We start from the raw sequence: 21,423 nt of genomic DNA on the forward strand, positions 1-21,423 counted from the left end.
TGAGTGCATGAGTATTTTTGTTGTAAAACTAATTTACCAAACACCAGCTCTTTCTGACCGCAAATGTAAAAGCTTTATTGACCTGAGATGTCGAATCTCTTTTCCTCAAGATTTTTCAGCAATAGAGCAGTAAAGCACGTGTTTATTTATTAGAAACCCTTGACAGATTTGATTTGAAAGACTTTGTCTCAAGCTGAATGTCTTGGTCAACATGAGAAGGCTGCATTGGTACAATAAGCAGCCGCTCCTGTATACCAGCAGTAATCCAGGACACTAAATGAGTTGTGAATACAGCATTCTGAATGCGTAATGTATGTGCCAGTCCATGGTGAGGGCCACACACAAGGCAACTGTGTGGGCCGTTGTGTGGCCCTGTGAAGAGTGCCTGTCACCAGTGACTGAACGTATTCTTCCTCCATTTCTATGGTGCAAAGATGTTCCTTTCCTCCCCTCCTCCTATAGTTCCTGTTTCATATCGAGTTTAAGAGAAGCAAAGGTTAGCTGTGCAGCCGTCACTGATTACGGCGCCGCTCCTCAACTCTGCCACACAAAAAAGTAGCAGAGCGGTTTTAAAAGGACTCGAGTTGAATTTGCCTTTGTGGTGCTTTAGCATTAGTTGGCCTCATTTGGAAAACATGGTCTTTTAAAAGCCAGGGTTGGTAGGCTTGTGGCTTCATTCACGTTTCCGCTTCTCAAGCCTGCAATCAACATTTGCCCATTTTTACGGCCTTTTCATGGCGCATGAAGTTCCTGAAGTTTAAACATTAGTAAGCGTTTGATCAGCATGTTGCATTCAGGGATCCTTGATGTTCCAGATGTAATGCTGTTTTAGGCTACATGCTAATAATCACACCCATGAAAGGAGACAACAAAACATTCCTTTTAGTTCAGCTCAAAGTATTTTAAAGCAATGCATGGGTCAGAATGTAAGATGAACAAAACAACACACAGGCATGATGAGTGCATGGACTGTTAATAAATCCAGTTATGTCCTGTTCACAACAGGACACGTGGAGTTAGGCATGTGGGACGAATTTAGTCCTTGAAAAAGCTTCAAGAATTTTTGAAGACTGAGACAGGTTTCTTATTACAAATTGGAATGTATGTTGACCCCCTAAAGCAAATTCTTGCTTGAGCTGTTTCAAAACAATCAATACCGAGTGATATTTTCTTTTCTTTGCTGCTTTGTTTTTATAGGCATAGTTTCTCGTTGTAGTTATCCTCGTTTTTTTAATTTAACATGGCCGTCGTTTTGGGGATCACCTCAGCCCACAGTGTTGCTTTTGTTGATCCAGTGGCTGTGCCTGGCTGGAAGTCAGGGAGCCTCCCCTGAATCCTCCCGGAGTAAACACAGCCCTATAAATAGAGCTCAGGGAGAAGCAGGCCAACAGCAGAATGACAGGCATCCACACTACAAATCCCAGACTCCCCTGCAGCAGAAGCCCAGTGTGCTGTCACACCCACACACGCCCTCCAGACCCCACATCCCAATGTCAAAGTCTGTGGGTACGGTGAGGACAGGGGCCCCCAGTGCAATATGTCCCATCTGTCATCTTCGTTTGGCGAAACTGGCTATTTATTAGATGTTTCCTCTCGTCACACAGTTTTAGGCCCTTGGGACGGCATCTGTCGCTGGTATGCTGCTATTCACAGAGGGAAGGTCATGCTGTGAAAGACGTGTGCTACTGGTGCAGTTCATATACGACGACTGTGGCTCAGTGGTCAATCAGAGGATCGGTGGTTCGATCCCCAGCTCCGCTATCCCATGTCGATGTGTCCTTGGGCAAGACACTTAACCCCAAAATTGCTCCCGTAGCTGTGCCTACAGAGTATGAATGTGTATTACTGTTGGTTACTGCTGATGTGCAGGTGGAACCTTAGCCCCTCCCATCAGGGTATGAATGGGTGTGAATGGGTGAATGATGACATGTAGTGTTAAAGCGCTGAGTGGTCGGAAGACTAGAAAAGCGCTTTACAAGTACAGGTCCATTTACCATTTACTTTGGATGGTTGTTTGCAGGGTTTTCGCCAGTGTATTTTATGTCCTTGGTAGACATGTTGTTTTCATTAAGGATTTTTTTCCTTCCTGCTTAATTGATTGTTTTTAAGCCAAAACATTATGTATATAGTCCATCAACATATCAATAATTTACTAATGGTTTACATCATGTTTTGAAACAAAAACACTAAATATTCTGTTTCTCAGGTGCGCTTTTCTCTGTTTTATACCATTGCAAACTGAATATCTTTGGGGTTTTGGACCATAATAAGACCTAAGCTTGCATTGAGGAAAATACATATACGTATATGTTTGACTATTTCTTTGCCATTTTAGAGGCCTAACAATTAATAGAGAACACCATTAATGACAATGATCCTTAGTTACAGTCCATGTGAGTGTTTTGAGCCAGTTATGTGTATGACATACAAGAAAGAATGAATACTAAATAAGTAAATATTTGATGTATCTATTTATGCCATTTATTGTCTTTACTTGCCATTTACTCTCCTCTCTTTTTTGATCTCTGTTTCACCGAGGGGGGAAATGTGGACAGTGAGATAGCATTCAAACACTCTCGATACCAATATTGACTGCTCTGTTTCAACAATGTTGAGAATGCTGCAAAAAACGTGCAGACACACTGAAATTCAACCGTGGTGTTCAGGCGGGAAGTGTGATGTTAACACTGCACTAACATGGTGTCGGAAAAAGAGTTCTTGAATAGGAAAATGAACGCCCCCCTCAAGTCAGAACAACAATAACAAAACAACCCTCCCACCCCCCAAAAAGCATTCAACCTCGAGGGAAAGAGTATATTGTAGAAACTGGATGTCAGGGCACCAGCAGTCTAAGCACTTTACATTATCAGCTGTTGAGATTGTTGAAAACGAGACTTGAGTGCCCCAAAGCCACTTACATTAATTTAATTTTGTCATACAATATCCACATCTCTGCATTTGCATCAGAAAGGAGCGTATCATTGCACAGGGCTAAAAAAGCGACACTGCATAAATTCATAACTAGTCAGCTGACTCATCTCCTATTATCTATTCCCCCCCCCCTCCCCCCCCAGCATGATTTACCATGACAACTGAATCAGGCGCAGACTCGGAGGCCAAGCAGGCGCAGGAGAACAAGGAGACGGAGAAGGTTAAAGCTAAAGCAGCCGCCGAACCCACCTCGCCTCAGAACCAGCCGGAGCAGCTGCCCGCCGCCGCCGGACACAGCACCCCGGCCAGGAAAGAAGAACAGGTCAGCCTCTCAGCCTCTTCGTAATTACAGTCACCCCACTGTCAGTGACAGCTTGAATTCAGCGAAAATCAGTCACCGTTTAAACACACTTTTTCGATATTCTACTAACCAACACTTAAGTCCTATATTTGAAGGTGTTTTTTATGGTGTAAACACTGTGCGTATCCCTTCATATTAGCTTGAATTTGAGAAAACATACATGCCATTCATCCCACTCCTGAATGAATTGTGTCTTTGTGTGTAAAATGTAAATGAACAAAATAAAAACTGACGACATGACCCCAGTGTTCTCAGTGGCGTTTGTAGCCACACAAAAGATGCATCTGTTGACAAGATAACTTTTCTTTCAGTCAGTGCTCTACGCTTAAATTTTGGAAAATCGGTTGAGGCTGATTTTACTGATTCACTTCACACAGCCGTGGGAAGAATGAGTAAACAGACCGATGACGAAAACCTCAAGGCTTTTAGCGATTCATGGTTTGAGATCTCCAGTTGAGTAGACTTTGAGTAGACTCAGGTCCACACTGCATGGGGTATTACAAAATCAAAAATGTAATCAAGAACAACCTTTTTGGCGATATTAGCGGTCACACAGGTTGGTTTAATTCGCTCTCTAGACAATTTCAACTCTCTGTGTGGACCTTTTCAACCCTCCTGGCAGTGAATAATTAAAAAAATACTGCTTTTGTATGCCAAGTCCGCCTGCCGGGTGTGCTGATATGCTTCGGTCTTTTGTAGGTCCTTATATCCGAGCCATCTACACCAAGAGACACTAAAGTAATTAACAATGTGCTCAAATGTGATTTTCATATGTTGTCCTCCCAGTCACCGATGACTGATGGATGTGTAAACGTATATGTAAAACCATCCAGTCGCTACAGTGAAGCTACTGAAGGTTTCCAAATAACAATTGCTTTAAATCGCAGGAGTGGGAATAATGGGCGAGGCCGAATGGATAAGTGAAAAACCTCCAGTTCAGGTTAAAAACTAAAGTGCTTGGCCCAAATAATCTATTATCTAATCACTCTACAGATTGAATTTCCAGTGTTTCTAAACTGCAGTAGGGCTGTCTCAGACTTGAAGCAGATTCCTGCTTATTCCTTAAGCTTGTAGCTGGTGATCTATATTTGAGAATTTTGGAAAAAAGATAAACGTCATTTACAATCAGCCGTCAAAAGTCCCCACAGCCAGATGTGGACAGGCAGTAAAAAATGTTTGCCTTTCTTGTCATCTGCTGCGTGTTTGAGCATGTAAATGCATTTTAAGCAGGCTCGGGCTCACAGCCCCATTGACCCTGCAGTGTGGCTTTTATCACGATGTGGAAAAATTTAAGTATGGAAATGTTTGATGAGGAGAAGAAATAGAGCATGAGTTGACACACAAATCCTAATGGACTGTAATGAGAGAGCAGCAGAGGCCGGGCGAGGTGATGGATAGATTCATTACATCCTGGCTGAGCAATGTAGCAAAAGAATCCAACCACAATTTTCATGAAAAATATAGAAAGCTGCGCATGGCCGACATGATGATGCATTCCCTTGAGATTATTCAACTTTGTGAACATCAGAGACTTTTCCATACTCTGTATACTGAGGTAACACAGTGACCGGTCAATCGGTCTCAGATATAGCCACTTTTTTGCTGATCAAATTTACACTCATATGCTGCATGTTGTGCAGTAACCAACGATTATCACGCACACACTCACACACCCATGGTAATCATGGTAATCCCTTCAGCAGTTGTTAAGATGTTGCAATCGGTATCAAAGTGTCGGCTCAACCAACCGACCTCCCTAGAGCCACTTGGCATGGCTGAAAACTATTTTTTTTAATGTTTAATTTACTTCCTTTAGTCACTTAAGGTGTCCCCCATTAAGTTAATCCATCCCAGTAGCTACAATAAACAGCCCTCATCGTGTCACAGCGGATGATGGATGATGCTCTGCCATCGTCAGAGCTGTGTGAATTGGCAGGAACAAAGCTGAGAGAAATCACAGCACCCTTGTGTTTCCTCTGAGACACATGCTCAGGCTGAGAGATTTCTCTGGTCCAGCAGGGTGCACATGTATCAAATCTCAGTAATAAACTGTAAAAGGGCCACTTCATTTGTATTGTATCGGTCACAAATAATCCGTAAAGGTTTTGAATACATCATTTGGTAATTCTTGTGACTTCTAACTAAATCAAATCTAAAATTCGGCTGTTCCTTTTATTGTTTTTTATTTGTTTACTTTTATGTTCTCAAAAAGGGACTGAAATGTTCTTCTTGGGTTAAGCACTAGTTCTAAAGGGGTCTACATGAGCTCCATTAGATAGATGCAATGTAAGGGATACAGCCTGTAGGACAATATTACATTACATTACATTACATGTCATTTAGCTGACGCTTTTATCCAAAGCGACTTACAATAAGTGCATTAAACCATGAGTCCAAACTCAGAACAACAAGAATCAAGCAAGTACAATTTCTTCAATAACGATAAAATAATACATGTTCAATATATACATGAACCAGGGCATTAAATCCACTTTTTTCGTAAGTTTAAATGAAAGGCGTCTTTTTGTTTTTTTTGGCTTTGTGTTCAGCAAAGTAGAAAATTTGATTTTCTCTATTTTAAAACAAAATGGCAGTGCACCTCCAACTCAGTGGGACCAGATTACACTTACAGTGTCCCAGTCTCCAAGTTTAGGTTTTGGACACGTGAAAGAATTTGTCAAAAACAACTACATTAAGTAACTGACATTAAGGGCAGTTGGAGGCAGTTAGGTAAGAAAATGGTGAACAGAAGGTCTTTTTCATTTCTGATTTGTGAACACTTTAAATCTACTAAATGCCAGTTCATACAGTGAAATAAACTCAGAATCGTCTCAGTCCTTCGCTGCGTTTTAACAAAGACAACCGAAAAGTCCAATGCAGAAATGTGGAAAAATGTAATTCATCATTCAACAAATTACTGTGAAACAAAACATGTTTTCCTCCTCTCAGGAGCAGCAGGAGGGGGACCAGGTATCCCGCAGATCGTCCACCAGTCGTCTCTCCAGGTCTCCTTTGAAAGGAGTGAAGAAGACGAAGATCATGGAGTGTAAAGTCGCCCTGCTGGATGGCTCCGACTTCACACTCAATGTGGAGGTGAGAGCAAGCGGGTTACTTTTGGTTCGAAGGTAGTAAGTGCTGGAAGGGGAAAAGAGCAGTAGGAGCACTTTTCACTTCAGCTAGTTGTTGTGCAGCAGCACTAATGATATTTGTGTCAGTTTACAATGATTATAATTACTAAAATGTATTTTCAGGGTTTTTGTTCTGTATCAATTTTATTTGCTCTTCTCCCATTAACTTCAGGGTGGTGATTCAATCCCCAACTCCTCCTGACCACATGTAGAAGTATCCTAAAGCAAGTGCCACCCATTTAATAGGGACGGTTATGATAAACATTGTCACATGGGAAGGAGGAATGTAACCCATATAAGGCATCTAGCCTATTTCAGGATAAAACAGATTTTAAGTTTGCAACGACATTCACTTTTCAAATTGTTTGCTTTGTCTGGAGTCTGAAGGCATATTCAGTTATTAGCAAAACTATCAGCACTTTTCTTTGCAAAAAGGGTGGAACAGGGTTCCTGGAAAAGTTATAATCATTTAAGTAAACAGACAACAAAACATAAAATGATGGTTGACAGACGGCCGCAACGTTGATTACTGCATTAAGATGTAAAAACAAAAGTGTGATCACAAAGACGTTGTCATAAGGAGCTGAGCCACTAACGCTGTTCGGCTTCTACTGCACCCTTAACGGCTATTTCGACAGCCCTTCTACGCAGTCTGGATTTATTGGATTTCACTACACATTTACATTTGTATTGTGTGGAATTTGCCTTACCTCCAAATCTTCTCCATGTAGTCTTCAGAGAGAGAGAAAATAATTCATACAACGGTTCTTAAATGTTTAGTTCTAACTTCAAAGCTCATCCGCTATGCAGAAATAAACCCTCTGAGGAAAGGAGAGCCAACAATTGGTGGAAAAACATGTGTCTTTGTGTTGTAAATGTTAGGCTTGCAACACAGCCACCCCAGCAGCAAGGCTTTTATCCTCATGTGGAAAAAATAAATATGGAAATGGTTTGTTTTGTGGAGAGAGGAATTACAGCATGAGTTGGTTGTTAATCATTATGGGTCAGAACGTGAGAGAAGGGTGAGGTGTTGAATAGATTTATTATTGTATGCCCTGGCCATTGCAGGAAAAGAGAGGTATCAAAAGTGAAATGTTTTCATTTTAATTGACCAAGATGGTTAGTTCACTGAAGCGTGGAAACCGGGATAGAACAGTGGTTTTGGTGGATTTCACTACCCATATACATTTATCGTGTCTCAAATTGCTTTGTAAGGCTACTTTTCCCCCAAAGCAGCACTATGTAGCCTTAAGTGAAACAATTACTCTGATTGTCTATAGATTTAAGTCTCCAGTGGTCAGAAGTAACCCCACTCATACAAGTAGAGTATTTTTGTGTCCGAGGTCCACAACATAGGCGCTTCTTTCTGCCTTCAAACAGTCATTCTTTCTCTCAGAGCATTATCATTATCAATTCAGGGAAAAATCTGAATAGCGAACTTATTTGACATTTCACTTTGACTTATTTCTGTGATTCACAATGGAAAGTCTAGCCTTTTCTCAAAGTTCTTAGTCTTTAAACTTTGTACATTCTCAAAATGTGTGCAGGCTGAACAGGGAGTACCAGACGCTCCTTCTCAAATCTCCTTTTGAGCAGATTCCTCCCCACCAGGGGTTTGGAGAGAGGGATTAGCTGTCTGTTCTCGTGTTGGTGGTAAGGGGGTTCAGACTGGGAAATGAGAGCATTTGTTGGAGGGAATCGGTGTCATTGAGTCTGTGTGTTGGCACGATTACTTGATGCCCCACTGTGGCCAAGGAAGGATTCTTAAGGACAGAGATCTAGAAACTGGGGTCAGTCTGGACTTCTTGCCCTTGAAATATTGGCAGTGCTGATGGGTTAGATGCATTTGTTCAGGAAGCTGCACTCCAATTAATATTTTCATGTGCACTTATTATTATCACTCATTATTCTTTTATCTAAATGTAAAATAGAAATAAGATAACTTGACATCACTGGATTTGAGAGAGAGGAGAGAGGGTTTCTTTAAAATAAATATATATATATATATATACAATTATTAATCACAGTAAAATTACAAAGCTAATTACTTGTTTGCTTACCAGATGAGTTGTCATAGCAACAAGTAAGGCACATTCACGACATGTCGGAGTGCCATCCTGAAAAAAAAACATTGCATGAAAGAGTCCTGAGGCTGAAACACAGCAGACATAAGATGGGTCAGCTTATGGTGTTTTACACTGATACAATTGAGGTCAGAGGATTCTCGGGAAATTGCAGTCCTCTTCCTCCTCCCAATCCTATTTGAAACTGGTCCAGAAAGTTAAGATTTGACACTTTTATCCCGTGACCTTGTAGTTTTCTCAGCTCAACTCTGAAAGATGTCTGCACTAATCGTGCCCTATCCTTTTCTGTGACATAGAACTGCTGAACCTCCCCTACCTCTAGTACCTTTAGTTGGTTGGGTGATGCAAGTTTATCTAATCCTTGTGAATCCAAACTCACTGCAGCTACCAGTGCTGTTTGCGTTTTTTAAATTAAATCCCTAATTTGATCAAGATTGATGATTCTTTTCTTATTTCCAATTTCCTTCTGATATCAATCTCTTGAACAACCCGAGGGAAGGCGCGTGTGCGTGTGTCAAAGTGTTGCGTTGTCACAGCAGGCCAGCAATAGTCTGTCACGACTAATTCCCTGAGAGATGTTCTGGTGGGATTAACTCTCTGCCACCAGCGGCTTTATGGCTCTGTTATAAATCACGCAGAGACACTACAGAGTCCTCATCACAAAAATGACCAGTTTACGTGGGATGAAAGGGTGGGTGGACGGTGGAATAAATGTACCATATGTGTTGTTGATTACTTCTATATACCAGCAACATATGTGTGTTTATTTTCATCTGGACTCTCATGGCATGGGCTACATTTGACATAAGAATTTGACAGAAGGTCTAGAATAAGCTGGCAGTGGTTTTCAATAAATCAAGCCATGAGGAGCTGCCTTTAACTCTGGCATTAAAATATCTTATGTGAGCTGGCCGAATGAGTCTGTGAAGTCCAACCGCCTCCAGCTGGGGAGACGATAGCGCTCCAGCCATTGACATCCAGCACTCAGCTCGAGACATCCAATTGATTTTTGTTTTGTTAAATTATCTCAGGGTAATACATCCAATGACATTTTTAGATAACAGATAGTAAAATGTATGCAGTCGGTTATGTTTTCTTGTTTTATTTTATTTTGTCTTGGTTAGTTTTCATGTCATGATGTTGTTGTTTATGTGTTTTGTCTTCATAACTGTTAATATGGTGTAAGTTCACAAATATTAACAGCCATAACATTGGGAAAACTCTTTTGTTATTCAATATAACCCCCTGATGCTGGTGGTATAATCCTTTTTTAAATGATACTGTCTTGTTCATGAAAGGTGTAAAAGATGTGATGACTTCCAGTGTACCCTTTGTTAAATATGTTGATTTTTTGTTTTTTTCTCACAGAAACGAGCAAAGGGCCAAGTTCTCTTTGATAAAATATGTGACCACCTCAATCTCCTGGAGAAGGACTACTTTGGTATCACATGCAGAGATGTAGAGAATCAGAAGGTAAAGGAACATCTATAATGTGCTAATTATCAATTATTTTTTGAAATTGTTACTTTTACAGTAAGACTTGTATAATACAAGTAAGGTTATGGAAGAGTCAAATATGCTAAAGGTTATTGAATAATGTGTAAACTTTTTTTAAAGTGCACTTGAAGAAGAGAAACATTGTTTTGTGTTAATTTGTTAATAAATGTGTCTCATCTGTGGTTGTCTGTTGCAGAATTGGCTAGACCCTTCCAAGGAGCTAAAGAAGCAGATCAGGAGTAAGTCTAGTAATCTAATAAAGCCGCTCGAGTGTTTAGTCTTGAACAGCCAAACGAGCTGTATGCAATGGTAAAATGCTGTTTTGATAACTCAATGTTCTTTCTACTTCTCAGCCGGTCCCTGGAACTTTGGTTTCAATGTCAAATTTTACCCTCCAGACCCCTCCCAGCTGACTGAGGATATCACAAGGTGAGTCAGCGGCTAATCTAGAATTGATGAGTAGTATGTGATGTCTGAAGGATATTTGCTTATTTAATGTTTAAAAATGTATCGCTGTAAAATCCTTTAATCCTTCTTTCAAGTTTCATTGGCATTGATTTATTTGAATGCCTAAACATGCATCTTAATAAGGAGAACCTAAAACTATGCAGATCATTGTATTTTTCTTTTTAAACTCTGAAGGTTTACTAAGAATATCCAGATGTTCTATTTTGTAACAAAAAAACTTATACATTGGCCTCTTCTTCCTCTCTCAGGTACTACCTGTGTCTGCAGCTGAGGGACGACGTGGTTTCAGGCCGTCTGCCTTGCTCCTTTGCCACCCACACGGTGCTGGGCTCCTACACAGTGCAGTCTGAACTGGGAGACTACGACCCCGAGGAATTAGGCAGCGACTACATCAGCGAACTGCGCTTTGCACCCAACCAAACCAAAGAGCTCGAGGAGAAAGTCATGGAACTCCACAAGACCTACAAGTTAGTCTTGGCATCATTACCCAATCTCTTTTTATGCTGAGCTTGAACTGCTGGACGTAACTTTGGATCAAGAATGTCCTCTTCAGCTATGCACTGTGCTGCCTCTGAAAAAAGAATGGATATTAGACATAATTAAAAATGTATAAAGGTTACTGATGTGAGAACGATAATAATAGAAGGCCATTCGGATGAGTATATCAACATTAGTATCACCTCAGAGCTTTTCTCATCTGGATTTTTGTGGTTGAAAAAGTGGGGATGGGATAAAAATATGAATTTAAAAAGTGAGAGGAATATGAAGTTCCTCAGTTTTAATTATTCCCCCATAAATATATATATATATATATATATCCAGCCAGCCACTAAACGGCATCCAAAATCTGAGATATTATCTAGTTTAATGACATTGATAAATAGTTTTTTAGGGCCTTTAAGCCCTGAATCTGAGTATACCAAGCCAGTTAGAGCACATAAGGGAATGATTACAGCCTGGAATAATACTCTGAAAGGCAGCCTGTCTCCAAACATTAGATTCATGCTTTCCTATAAATGGATATAGCTGGCTGTTTTTTTGTCTGAGCCATTCGTTGTCCCTGTCTTCCAATTATTTGATGCAGTCCTGCATAGCCTACTGGAAGGAGCAAGGCAATAGATTACAGTCTCTCTAAAGACCCATCTCTGCTAAAAATGGTTGCACTCAAGCTACTCTGTCGCGCTTCAGTTAAAAGCATCCATAAAAACGACCAAAAGCTCTTATGCGATAAAACTGAATAATCCCTGTTCTAGATCGTATTGGTCTCTTATCTCTCAAGTGTTGCATATTGACATTGGTCAGAGAGCATCAAATCTCTTTGCTATAGTTGTTCATGTTTGACCTTGTCTGACCTGTTCTGCTCTAATCTATCAGGGGGATGACACCAGCCGAAGCAGAGATACACTTCCTGGAAAATGCCAAGAAGCTGTCCATGTACGGCGTGGACCTCCACCACGCTAAGGTAACGAGTCACTACAGACTTTGTTTCTCAAAAGTCAAACTAAATATCTAATGAAAATGAACAATGATTTGGATACAGCTCATCAGTGCTGTAGATGTCAAGTTTTTGTTTTCCACATTTCAAAATTAATATCATATTGGGAAATCCTTTTAAAATTTTTTTTACTGAAGTTGTTACTTCCTTTCACTAGTTTGTCAGGGAACTGGTTTAAGTGGTTCGTAAAAAGTACATATAGAATGTATATGTAATGAAAGTAATATACATGTCTGTGTTCTCTTTAAAGGAATAGTTTGACATTTCGAGAGTTACACGTGTTCACTTTATTGCTGCATGTCTGTACTTTAAACAGTGAGTCTGTTTGCTTAGCTTTTCACAAAGACAAGAAAAAGGGGAACACATCTATCCTAGCTCTGTATACCAGAACCTCTAAAGCTCACTCATTAACTTTATTTTATCTTTGGACACCGCCAGGCTAGATCTTTCCCCTTGTTTCTAGTTTTTGTGCTAAGCTAACCAGCTGCTCGCTGTTGCGTCATGATTACAGTACAGACATGAAATCGTTCTTTATATCTCACCCTTGACAAGGAGGTGAAATTCTTTTATGTAATGTTTATTTCCCAAAATGTTGAACTATTCTTTTATGTTGTATACTAGAATGGCACTCAAGACTCCAGTAATATTAGTTGTTTCCTGGATGCGTTAAAGGGATAATTCAGATTATTTGAAGTGGGGCTGTTTGAGTTACCTGCCTATACTCGCTGTATCACTACAGTGAATGACAGTCACCCACAGTTTGTAGAAAGCTCGGGAACAAAGCAATGTTCTGCTAAGGGGCAGGGGGGGGGCCGCAGCAAAACGTAGTTTTGCCACCTAAAAAAGGCCCACCAAAAAGAGTGTCCAAACTATGTATTTTAAGAAGTGTGCAAGTGATATGTTAAACATAAATGTTTCTTTTCATGCGAGATGAAACTAACACATTCCACTCACGCAGTCAAAAGTGACGCTTGCCTCCACAACACCGCTGCTTCAAAAACATGCCGGCTGCCACAGTAACGCCTCAGTTTAACATGCCTCTGTTTCGCTGATTGACTGACACATTGTCAATGCTGCCTCTGTGGATCTGGGGGTCTGAAGGTTGGAGGGGTTGACTTTATTTCTATTTGTTTGCCATTTCTAATCCGCCGGCCGGATGGGATCAAACACGTCATTAGAACACAGGCAGCAAAGAGAGAGCTGTACAACAACTGCAGGACCGCTGTTTTCATAGAAGAACATTACAGTCATCAGTCTTGATATGAATCCGTTATCAAAAGTGCTTTGAAGGTCAGAATGGGTGTAGATATGAGCGATGGAGAGGATATTGCCTTCACAGATTTAGATCAGAATAGAGGAGATGACAGAGATGAGGAAGCGGCCATGATCAAACTGAGTAGACATCAATGCTAACCGTTTGATATGTGAGTCAGTTTTGATACACAAGAAAAATATGTACGTATCAGACCAGCATCCCTATTTTGTCTCCTCTCTTAAATGCAAAGTTGATAGGGAGTCTCTATGAATGCTTGGCTCCAGCTGAGGGAGAGGTAAGAGGCTGCATCCCATGTGCTTACCTGCGCGTGTGTGTGTGTGTTTTGGTTTCTACTCGTGCATGGTTACATACAAAGTTGTCATTTCAACATCCCACTAAGACCGATTGTTCCTGCTTTGGACCGACGCTTCCCTCTCAAAACATTGGTTTCACCTGCTCATCTCGCGCTTTGTGCAGCGAAGAGCATCATTTTGTGCTTCATTCACCATTTCCCAAATCTTCACTGTTGCTTAAGCCATTCAGTGCCTTTTTATTCGTCTTTATATAATGTAACCACAGCCTGCATTGAGAAAATAAGAGTACCATATGCCTGATTCCACTCTCCACTTGCCTGCTCTACGCTGTTTTTATCACAAACTTGGCTCTGTTAAATTATTCTTTACCCTGCTGTGCACTGGCTCCTGGACCTCTTGTACATACTGTAGAGTTAATGGAAGCTTAAGTTTAAGCTTAAAACGAAGAACAATGTTCTTCTTTGAGATTTCCAGGAATCCTTTGTTACCAAATTGTCACATTGTGAAGGAATTTTTTTTTTGCCATTTCTTGTTGTGTGTGTGTTGTTTCAGGACTCTGAGGGAGTGGAGATCATGTTGGGAGTTTGTTCAAGTGGCCTGCTCATCTACAGAGACAGGTTGCGAATTAACCGGTTCGCTTGGCCCAAAATCCTAAAGATCTCCTACAAGAGGAACAACTTTTACATCAAAATCCGGCCCGGCGAGGTGAGAACAAAAACAAGCATTGAAAATAACTGTTCCATGTAGTATATGACCGGAGCTGGGGGATAATATAGGCATTCATTCAATAGGTATCTGTGGTACAGCCTGATCCACCTCTGATTCTTTGTTTGAGCTAATCCTTATCCTCTATTTCAGCAGACTGTTACAGGTGCACCAAACCTCTAAAGTGCTGCTGTTGATTGAAATTTGCTTCTGAATTTTTGACATTTCTGTCTTTCTGGATCCAACATAAACACACTTGACTGATATTTTATAAAGGAAATACTGTGATGCTGCATATTTTATATAAACTGTTTTAGATTTGCTATGTCGATGTTGCAGAGCTGTTTTAATGTAGTATATATGAATTTTGGATATATATATATGAAAAGGGGAGGTTTTAAGATCTGTAGCAAAAGTACTGGGACACTGGCTCTCTATTTATATAAGCAGTTACTTTTTTACATATGTAAACAACATGTTAACATGTAGACATTGACACATGCATCAATGTAGTATGTAGTGAATCTCACCACAGTGTTTTATTCCTATTACAGTTTGAGCAGTTTGAAAGCACAATTGGTTTCAAGCTTCCAAATCATCGCGCTGCCAAAAGGCTGTGGAAGGTCTGTGTCGAGCACCACACCTTCTTCAGGTAAGAAACAGAGGACCTTCCACTGTGATAGCAAAGAGCTTTTGAAGCTGCTGCATGTAGCTTAATATAAAGTGTTTTATATTGTCAGAACAATCTCATTGTATCTCATAACTGATATGTCATTTGTTTGTCCTGTTCTGGTATCAGGTTTATTTCCACTGGCAGTAATTAATGATTCAAAAGCATTTCCCTTAAGGACAAAAATATGCTATTTCTTCCAGAGTTGGACCCGCCAACAAAAGCTACTTTGTTTTCCCGGGTCTTTGACATGCTTTGTTACAGATTGGTCACAGTCTTTACTCCTGTAAACATAAGTTTACTAATAATCATCTGGGAGGATGTGTTTGTCGTGCAATAGAAGCACTGCTCAGTGTGTTGGTATTTGTTGTCATTTGGACAGCATGTGAAGTTGATTTGTGCTGCTTTAAGCAAAAATTAGTCTCTTGGGTTCTTTTGAGTAGCGAGCCAAGTCCGAGGGCCCTCTGGAGTTCATTCAAATGAGTAGGAGTACCAATGTGTTACAGTGCATAGCTTGAACTGTGTCATTTCTGTTTTTATTAATGTTAATGTTGGTAACTTCTGACAGGCTCATATCCCCCGAGTCTCTACCGAAGAAGTTCCTGAGCCTCGGCTCCAAGTTTCGCTACAGCGGCAGAACGCAGGCTCAGACCCGCAGGGCCAGCTCCATGATCATCAGACCTGCGCCGCTCTTCGAGCGCTCTTCCAGCAAACGCTACAACATGTCCCTCAGCTTAGATGGAGGTGAGGAGCAGTTGAGCGTTTTGATAAATATCTGACTAAAGTGGAAATTTGTAGACGCTATTTTTATTTGTTCCTTATATCAGTTGTGATTGTTTGTGTCTTTTCTGAAATATTTTGTCACTGAAAGATGCTGTTACTTTCTGTTTTTGAATTTTGAATTTTTTGATCCTCTTTTTATTTCTATGAAATTGAAGAAAAATGTGCTTTGCACCTGAAAGCCTGCAAAGATAACATGTCTGGGACATTTATGCAATGCAGTAATGTTACGTTCACACCAAAAAGCGTCTACATTTTTTTGCGCGAGTAGATTCCAATGCACAGACGCGAATGGATGCAAATGATGCAAATAGAAAAAAGTTGACATTTTTCAACCGAGCTGTGTGAGCCTACAGATGATGTTATGAACCCAAACACGAGAGAGTTTGATATTCCGACGTTTGTTGGATTTCCACAACAAGTAAAAAGCGGAAGGTGGAAATTATAACTGTTTCCACAGAGATAAGTCACGCCCCCTACCTGGCGGGTCTAGCGCGAATGAAGCAAATACACCACAAATAGTCCAGCGAGTAAACTCACGCGAGTAAAGCTTTTGGTGTGAATGGCAGCATAAGCCACAATGGGTATTTGATAACAATGTGCAGGAGCAAATCAAACCCTTTATTCCACTGCTCACACTTTTCCCTGGCATTATTATCATTATGTATCTAAACATCTCTGGTTCCAGTCCATCACATCCAGCTTTGTCTTCCTGTCCTCCAGCACCCATTATGGAGAACCATGAGACTCTCATGAAGGACAGTGCTGCTGATGGGGCAACCAAAATCATCACCAAGGGAGACATCATCACCACGGTAACGACGGAGAAGAAGGCAGAGGAAGAGAAGGCGCAGCAGGAGGACGCTCGGATGGATGCTGTTGAGACGCAGGAACCGACTGCCACAACACCGCTCAGACATGACACAAAGGTAAACTGCCTTCTTATCGGTTCAGTACAGGTAGAGCTGCATTTAATTTGGACAAAGGAACTTTCTAGAGGCTTAAATTGTCTTTTGTATTTGGTTCAAAGAAAGTGATGATGAGTGAATGTATGCAAATATGCTATCAGGTTGTCAAAGAAACAGAATATGTTTCTTAGAAGCTGCTGCGATTTTGATCTTTTAACGTTTTCTTTTATTATTAGACGTTTTAAAGGCTGATGAGAATTTCCCAGTTGCTTTCAGCTTAACCCACTGCAGCAGACAAGGCCTAAGTGCTTCTTCTCATCTTGTGTGCGCTTTACTAATTAGCTTTTCTTTTCTTGTCCTTCCTTTGACCCCACACTATACTTGTGTGTGTCTGCTCATGCGTATTCGCCCCCTTCCCCTTCGCACATCTCCATTTATACACTCTTCGTTGACATATCCCTCCATCAGTGCTCCTCCCATGTGTACACAACCGACCCCCTCCGCTCTGAGCTCTCACTCCCCTCATCTCCTGTTTCATCACCTAAAGTGCGGCGAAGGCGCAGGGAGAACATGCGTAAACGGGCCTCGTCTGTCAGTCCAGCCAAGAGCACCGCTGGGTGCCGCCGCCGGCAAGCCCACGCCGACCGCAAGGCCGCCCTGCTGGATGAGCAGGTGCTGCTACTCTCGGCCCGCAAGCAGAGGCTGGAGCAGGGCAAGAGCCGCGGCGGCACACTCTTCTCCTTCTCCCTGCACCTGCCCGACATGTCCACCTTGCTGGATGAGGACGGCTACATCTCCTTTCCCGATATGTCAGAGATGCGCTTCCTCCCTATGTGCGCGCAGAACTTCCTGCCTATTAAGTCACCGTCCCTCATCCCCTGCTTCCTCTTCATTTTCTTCTTCCTGCTATCCACCTCCTTCTCCGTCCCTTACGCCCTCACCCTCTCTTTCCCCCTGGCGCTGTGCCTCTGCTACCTGGAGCCCAAGGCAGCCTCCCTGACCGCTTCCATAGCCCAGGGCTACCATGACCATGACAGTTCAGAGGAAGAGGAGGTGTGTGTGCGTACGTCTGTATGTTGCAGTACCTGCCTCTGGCTTAGATTGATAGTTCATTACAACAGTTAACCCCTATTATCCTGTCCTGTATCCCGCTCTGCTGTTTCACCAGTTCAGAGCCGACCTGGAGACTGTCTGTCCCAGTGTCTGTCAGTTCTCCTACTTTCAGAACCTCATCTCTGCCCGGTCACACTCTCATCCTGTAGACTACGTCCTCATCGGCATCACACAGAGATGAACCTGCAAGTCCCACCATTTTCATATTTGATTGGCTGGCATTTAATTTCACCTTAACGAGCTGGTTACACACAAATATTGGAGACTTTTTACTCGCATCAGCCTAAATGTTGTCATCTTCTTTAGACATTAACAACATGTATCCATAAGCTTTATTAAGCATCACTAACAAATCACCATGAAATAACTGTCATGCACAGTGTAAAACAGTTAATTGTGTAAATATTTATATATTAGACTGTGCGTGTTCATTATTAATAATGATAATTTGAAAAACTCCATCTTCATTAATTCAAATATCATATTCTAAAGCATAGCTTTGTCCCTAACCCATTTCAGTGTTATCATCCACATTCATGGTATCACAGTGTAGAAAGTGACTGCTACAAAATCAACTGCTGCTGCATGGAAGCACGATGCACTCAGTCTCTCTGCATTGCTGTCTGAGTCAAGCAAAGCAGCACAAAGTAGAATGAATGATTTAAATTTAAACAGCTGAAAAGGGCTAAAGGCAGCTGACTGTAGACTGGAAGATATTTATTCCCCCGCAAGCAACAAACACCCTTTTGAATCACAGATGTACTGTAAACCATGCTGTGTTGCAGAGAGACTGTGATTGAATGCATCCAGATCACCCCTAGTGTCAACATGCATGGAGAGGAGGGAGGAGGGCCTGAAAGTCAGGGTGCTGTTCGTCATATCAATTTTTTACTATCAGCACACAGCAAATGTTTCACGCACATATTTTTACCAGGATTCAGGCATGTCCAAATCCAGAGCAAATTTAATGTTACACTTAAACGTCAAAGTGACTGACCGAGGGTTTTACCTTCCTCTGAGTCTGTTTTGCTTGCTTACTTTTCATTTGCTTTTTTACTTCTGTTTTTCTTTCCCCAACCTTATCTGCAGTGTTGTCTGATAATGTGTAGTTTACAGAAACAAGAAGTGCATTTCTATTGGTTCCATTTGTGGTTATGAAAAAATCTCTGACGATGAATGCATTTTCAAGGGTTTTACAAGTTGGGTTCTTGTTGTTTTCTTGCTTGCCACTCGGAACGGTTTTGGTCTGTTTCGCGAAAGCAGACTGACAGCGAACAAACCGACTTTGCCTATGATGGAGAGATGACCGCCACAGAGGTTTGTACATCAGGGAAAGACTTCATATTAAAGGCATGAAAAAGGGAAATAAAGGAATGCTGAATCATCGATGTCATGCCCATTGAAACATTTAGTAGAATTTGTGTTTGTGAAGTTCTGCATGCAACACATGCATTGCATCTTGTTATGCCCATTTAGTTCTTGTTCATTTTTTTTTTTTTATGTATTCACACATTTTCTGTGTATATCATTATGTCTTTTCCACCGACGACCTTACAGTATGACGACCCTTTCACTTTGGCTCAAAAGCTAGACATCGCTCCCTTACTGAACATTGCTACAACGTTCAAGCTTCAGTTTTCTTGTGAGAATCTTCTGAGATGCTTAGTCTTTTAGTATTATGTTACTATTATTATATATTTATATATATATATATTATTATTATTCATATTGCTGTGCCTAAAGCTGCATGTCCCAGCAAATCAGCATACTGATAATTATTATAAGTATTAAAAGGAAAACACTTGGATCAGACTAATTTAATTGTAACATCAGCTAACCTGTTTAGCCACTTATCTTACATACTTGTTTGTATTATTAAACAGTTTGTTTTCACTTTAAAAGGTTACGGTAAAGGTTTATAGACTGAGGAGGTTTTTACAAACCCAACACTATCACGAGTTTGGTTGCAGTAAACTTTCCCAAATAACATTTCCTTAAACTCTGATAGCAACGAAGACTGGCATCCACACAGTAAAAAGAAGAAAAAAATTTGTGCACGGTTGTTTTTTGTGGATTGTCGTCTCACAACCTAATATAGTTTGTTACTGCTCCTCAACTGGTAGTAAGCTAATTAGCTGCACATGCTAGCGGTTGCAGCAAAGAAACGCATTGTCTAATCTATTCCTTACATTTCTGCTTTTGGCTTTTATTTGAACTCTGCACACCACCTCAACCTGAGAGGGAAAATTGAAGCTAAACAGGCCTGCCAGGCCTAGTTGTGGTTGCTACGGCTATGATTGGACAAATGCTGTTTGGGGGAGGAGTTTAGTGAAGGCTCACATATTTACATTTTTAATTCACCCGCCATCTTAACCCTCTCGTATGTTTCTGCTTGCTGCTCCTTTTTGCTCACGTTCCCTTTCCCATCACCTGATTCACCCCGATGCGTTTCTTCTTGTTTTAATGACCCTTTACCTCCTTGTCTCACGCTCTCTGTCCTCCCCTCTTTGCTTGCCGTCAGTCGGACGCGGATGACGACTCTGAGATGCGGACTCAGGTACACTGGGCTCGCTTCATGGCCCTGCTCAGTGCATCGCTCCACCACCGCCGTTAGATGCACTGAGCCGCGTTGTCACTTTGTGCTGTCTCTCCACCTCGGCTTGCCTGCCACCGCTTCTGTTTACATGCTCACTTTCAAGGCCGCACACCAGACTGACATTCACTCTCGCCTAAATTCACTACACAGACTTCAGCTGCAAAACTGTCGCTGCTTCTAAATACATCATTCCAGCTCATTTTCAAGTGCTACTCTTTGTAAATGGTTGAGTCGTGTTTCTTTTCCTGTTGCTGCAACCAAGAGTCCGATTTTTTTTATAGTGAGTTGACTAAAGCCATCGGGTCATTTACAGTTATATTGTAGTAGACAAAGCTCCTAATATCTCCCAACAGGAGTCTAAATTTAACACAGCACCTTTAACTACAATTCATCTCCCCTCTTTTGTCTTTACAGTATAGTTTCATAAGGCGAGTAAAAGGAGAAAACGTTTTTATCAAGCATAGTAATCTGATGCTAGAGGTTGGTAAGAAAACAATGCATGAACGAAATATGCATGCAGGTGCTTTTTGTAAGAAGAGTAACTGATAACAAATACGTCTAACGTACCAGTAACTCTGCCAGTATTACATTCTGTTTTCTGGAGTTCTTGTTACAATTTTATCTAACATATTTATTTGCTGTGAGCATCCAAATACATTTTTGTAAGGGATAAAGCAACACAAATAAAACTGAATTAAGTCAGTTTTTGTGGATGTGTTAACTTCTAATCAGATTTGGGAGTGCTGTGCTTAACTAAACCTGTAAAACTCAATATGTGAATCACTGCATGAATATCCTTTATTTTCATTGAATTAAGCTTGTCCTAAATGCTCCTTTTAGCATGTATGTACAAGCTGCTACTCTTAGTTACAGCTGCAATGTGAGTGGACATTTTGCCATTGTGTTGCTGTTTGTGGTAGCCTGCAGCGAACAATATACAATGAAGCTTATAATGCAGTTCATTTAAGTCTGCATTGGTTGATTCCAGACTTTTTCAGAACTGCATTTAAGGGTTCCCAAAGTTTTTTATTTAGTTGGGGTAATTCATTGGATATGCGAGCTACCGTTGCGTACATAAAGCATGGCCGTCATTCCCTCCGCGCTGCTCCTGGCCTCAC

General features: G+C 41.1%; 1 protein-coding gene across 1 annotated transcript in view; it reads left to right on the forward strand.

Moving 5' to 3' along the window:
* LOC117746189 (band 4.1-like protein 3) overlaps nucleotides 1-21,423 on the forward strand; it is a 36,948-nt gene that overhangs the window by 5,219 nt on the left and 10,306 nt on the right. Inside the window, exons 2-15 of the mRNA XM_034555146.1 lie at nucleotides 3,075-3,253; nucleotides 6,242-6,385; nucleotides 9,873-9,977; nucleotides 10,198-10,240; nucleotides 10,355-10,430; nucleotides 10,718-10,936; nucleotides 11,844-11,931; nucleotides 14,086-14,238; nucleotides 14,793-14,890; nucleotides 15,477-15,652; nucleotides 16,412-16,617; nucleotides 17,065-17,649; nucleotides 18,973-19,026; nucleotides 20,231-20,266. Of these exons, the coding sequence (XP_034411037.1) occupies nucleotides 3,086-3,253; nucleotides 6,242-6,385; nucleotides 9,873-9,977; nucleotides 10,198-10,240; nucleotides 10,355-10,430; nucleotides 10,718-10,936; nucleotides 11,844-11,931; nucleotides 14,086-14,238; nucleotides 14,793-14,890; nucleotides 15,477-15,652; nucleotides 16,412-16,617; nucleotides 17,065-17,649; nucleotides 18,973-19,026; nucleotides 20,231-20,266 (2,151 nt within the window). The 5' untranslated portion in view covers nucleotides 3,075-3,085. The remainder of the gene's footprint in view (nucleotides 1-3,074; nucleotides 3,254-6,241; nucleotides 6,386-9,872; nucleotides 9,978-10,197; nucleotides 10,241-10,354; nucleotides 10,431-10,717; nucleotides 10,937-11,843; nucleotides 11,932-14,085; nucleotides 14,239-14,792; nucleotides 14,891-15,476; nucleotides 15,653-16,411; nucleotides 16,618-17,064; nucleotides 17,650-18,972; nucleotides 19,027-20,230; nucleotides 20,267-21,423) is intronic.

This window comes from Cyclopterus lumpus, chromosome 17 (assembly GCF_009769545.1).
Source record: "Cyclopterus lumpus isolate fCycLum1 chromosome 17, fCycLum1.pri, whole genome shotgun sequence".
Classification (NCBI taxonomy): Eukaryota; Metazoa; Chordata; class Actinopteri; order Perciformes; family Cyclopteridae; genus Cyclopterus; species Cyclopterus lumpus.